Source organism: Protobothrops mucrosquamatus, unplaced genomic scaffold (assembly GCF_001527695.2).
Source record: "Protobothrops mucrosquamatus isolate PMUCROS unplaced genomic scaffold, P.Mucros_1.0 scaffold1980, whole genome shotgun sequence".
In the NCBI taxonomy this organism is placed as follows: Eukaryota; Metazoa; Chordata; class Lepidosauria; order Squamata; family Viperidae; genus Protobothrops; species Protobothrops mucrosquamatus.
This window is the reverse complement of record NW_015388096.1, coordinates 87900-91006: the sequence shown is the minus strand read 5'-3', so window position 1 is coordinate 91006 and position 3107 is coordinate 87900. Positions and strand designations below refer to the sequence as shown.

The 3107-nt window shown below is 47.4% G+C and overlaps 1 protein-coding gene across 1 annotated transcript; it reads right to left on the bottom strand.

The window, feature by feature from the left end:
- Positions 1-402: 402 nt before the first annotated feature.
- LOC107294538 (transmembrane protein 74B-like) lies at positions 403-1095 on the bottom strand. Its single transcript, XM_015823773.1, has one exon. The coding sequence runs from the start codon at positions 1093-1095 to the stop codon at positions 403-405; it is 693 nt and encodes a 230-aa protein (XP_015679259.1).
- Between the last annotated feature and the right edge of the window lie 2012 nt (positions 1096-3107).

The following is a 3107-nucleotide window of genomic DNA, read 5'->3' as shown; positions in this document are numbered from 1 at the left end:
CCTCCTCCTCCTCCTCCTCCTCCTCCTCCTCCTCCTCCTCCACCCCACTCCACTCCCTTCAAGCACTGTTGATGTCACCTAGTTGGGTCATGAAATGTCTGCAAGAAAACCACCCAGCTCAGAGAGCACCAAGGACCCCACAGTCCTCCTCCTTCTCTTCCTCTACAGCACTGATGATGTTCCCTAATTGGATCATGAAATGTCTGCAAGAAAACCACCAAGTTCAGAGAGCACCAAGGGCACCACAATCCTCCTCCTCCTCCTCCCCACCCCACTCCCTTCTAGCACTGTTGATGTCACCTAGTTGGGTCATGAAACGTCTGCGAGAAAACCACCAAGCTCAGAGAGCACCAAGGACCCCCAGAGAGAGGACTGTATCCAATCCCTCCAATCGGAGAGCTATCAGCAGCTCTGCGTGGCGTTGGTCATTTCGGTCATCTGAATGACCTCGTTCTCCACCAAAGCCTGCCCTCCTTCCCCGTTGAGCTGCCTCATCCTCAGGTTGATTGACCCATAGGTCTTTCGTGGCCCTCTGGACACTGGGAATGTCCTCCTCCTATAGAGCTCCCCTTTATACATGGAGACCATCAAGAGCACGGAGAGGAGCATCCCGCCCAAAGTCAACATGACCAAGCCCGCGATGATGCACTTGTCCAAATGGGAGCTGAGGTGGGCATAGTACATCTCCAGTCTCTCCATCTCCCGGGCGGACACCGTGTCTGGGTTCACCCGAGCCTCCCGCGGGATGCTGTAAGCCACGATCACCAGCAAAATCCCACCCACCAGGAACACCAGGGCCAAAATGAAGCCGTAGTCCACCGAGTTCCCGGTTGGGTCTGACAGTGGCGTATCCTCTGACCTCGGAGAAAGGTCATCGGCGGGAGGTGGTGGATGTTCCTTGGGGTTCCCTGGTCCTCTCTGGAAAGAAGTTTCCTTCTCTTCCTCCTCTTCCTCTTCCTCCCTCTGGTAAGAGGCATTCTCAATGCCTGGCCCGGCCGCTGTCCGTGGTGCTAAAGGCTTCCCTTGCCTCGCTCCCTGGCTGGACCCCAGATGACTCTCCAAGACCGTCAGTTCCAGAGGACTAGTGGACGCCATTGGGATGATGTCTCCTTGGTCATCCCCCTTAGTGCTTCACCTGCAGGTACGTAAAAACACAAGCATCAAACGGATGAGGACACGCGCCCTCGTGCGGACATGAACTGTTTCAACTTCTTCCCTCGAGATGATTCTTATAGGGCATGGCATGCCAAAACAACTAGACCCAAGGACAAATTTTTCCCCATGTCATCCCTCTGCTAAGCAACTAAATGCCCTGGGATGTCAAATGCCATTTTTATGTCCTGGGATGTCAAACCACCTAATGTAGGACGGCATTATTCTGTTTCTCATCTTTCCTATTACCTATTCCTTTAGCATCTTATGACTGAAACTTGTTTGTATCTTATGGATAGGATAGGATAGGATAGGATAGGATAGGATAGGATAGGATAGGATAGGATAGGACAGGACAGGACAGGACAGGACAGGACAGGACAGGATAGATAGGATAGATAAACAGATTATAGAATAGAATAGAATAGAATAGAATAGAATAGAATAGAATAGAATAGAATAGAATAGAATAGAGAAGGATAGGATAGATAAACAGATTATAGAGTAGAGTAGAGTAGAGTAGAGTAGAATAGAATAGAACAGAACAGAACAGAATAGAACAGAATAGAGAAGGATAGGATAGATAAACAGATTATATAGAGTAGAGTAGAGTAGAGTAGAGTAGAGTAGAGTAGAGTAGAGTAGAGTAGAGTAGAGTAGAGTAGAGTAGAGTAGAGTAGAATAGAATAGGAATCTTGGAGGTCTTCTAGTCCAACCCCGTTCAAGCAGGAGATTCTATACCATTTCACACAAATGGCTGTCCAGTCTCTTCTTAAAAACCTCCAGTGATGCAAACCTCTGGAGGCAGGTTGTTCCACTGGTTAATTGTTCTAACTGTCAGGAAATTTCTCCTTAGTTCCAGGTTACTTCTCTTAATAATAATAATAATAATAATAATAATAATAATAATAATAACAACAACAACAACAACAACAACAACAACAACAATAGTAAAGTTGGAAGGGACCTCGGAGGTCATCTAGTCCAACCCCCTGCTCAGGCAAGAAACCCTATACCATTTCAGACAAATGGCTGTCCAGGCTCTTCTTAAAAACTTCCAGTGTTGGAGCATTCACCGCTTCTGGAGGCAGGTTGTTCCACTGGTTAATTGTTCTAACTGTCAGGAAGTTTCTCCTTAGTTCTAGGTTGCTTCTCTCCTTGATTAGTTTCCATCCACTGATTCTTGTCCTGCCTTCAGGTGCTTTGGAGAATAGCTTGACTCCCTCTTCTTTGTGGCAGCCCCTGAGATATTGGAAGACTGCTATCATGTCCCCCCTCGTCCTTCTCTTCATTAAAGTAGACAGACCCAATTCCAGCAGCCGTTCCTTATATGTTTTAGCCTCCAGTCCCCTAATCATCTTTGTTGTTCTTCTCTGCACTCTTTCTAGAGTCTCAACATCTTTTTTGTTTTGTGGTGGTCCAAATTAGACACAGTATACCAGGCGTGGTCTCATCAAAGCAGTATAAATTGATACTAACACTTCACACGACCTTGATATTATTCCTTTGGCACAGCCTAAGATTGCATTGGCTTTTTTGGCAGCTGCAAGCTGGCTCCTATTTAATGGATTGTCTACTAGGACGCCAAGATCCCTCCTCCCACAGTTACAGCTGTTGAGCTGGGTACCACCTATGCCAGTGATGGCGAACCTTTTAGAGACCGAGTGCCCAAACTGCAACCGAAAACCCACTTATTTATCGCCGGGTGCCAGGGGGGCGTGGCCCATTGGGTGGGTGTGGCTGCGGTGGTAACGGCAGACTGGATGGGACTAAAAAGTTCAATCAATCAATTCCAACATTGCAAGATCTTTTTTTTCCCGCGAGAAGTTGAAATTGATTGATTGAACCTTCTTTTTTTTTTGGCACACAGCGGCGGAGGCCTAAAGCGAAAAGGTTTTATAAAACCCAGCTGAAGGCCTAGAACTGGGGCGACGGCGCACGTGCCCACAGAGAGG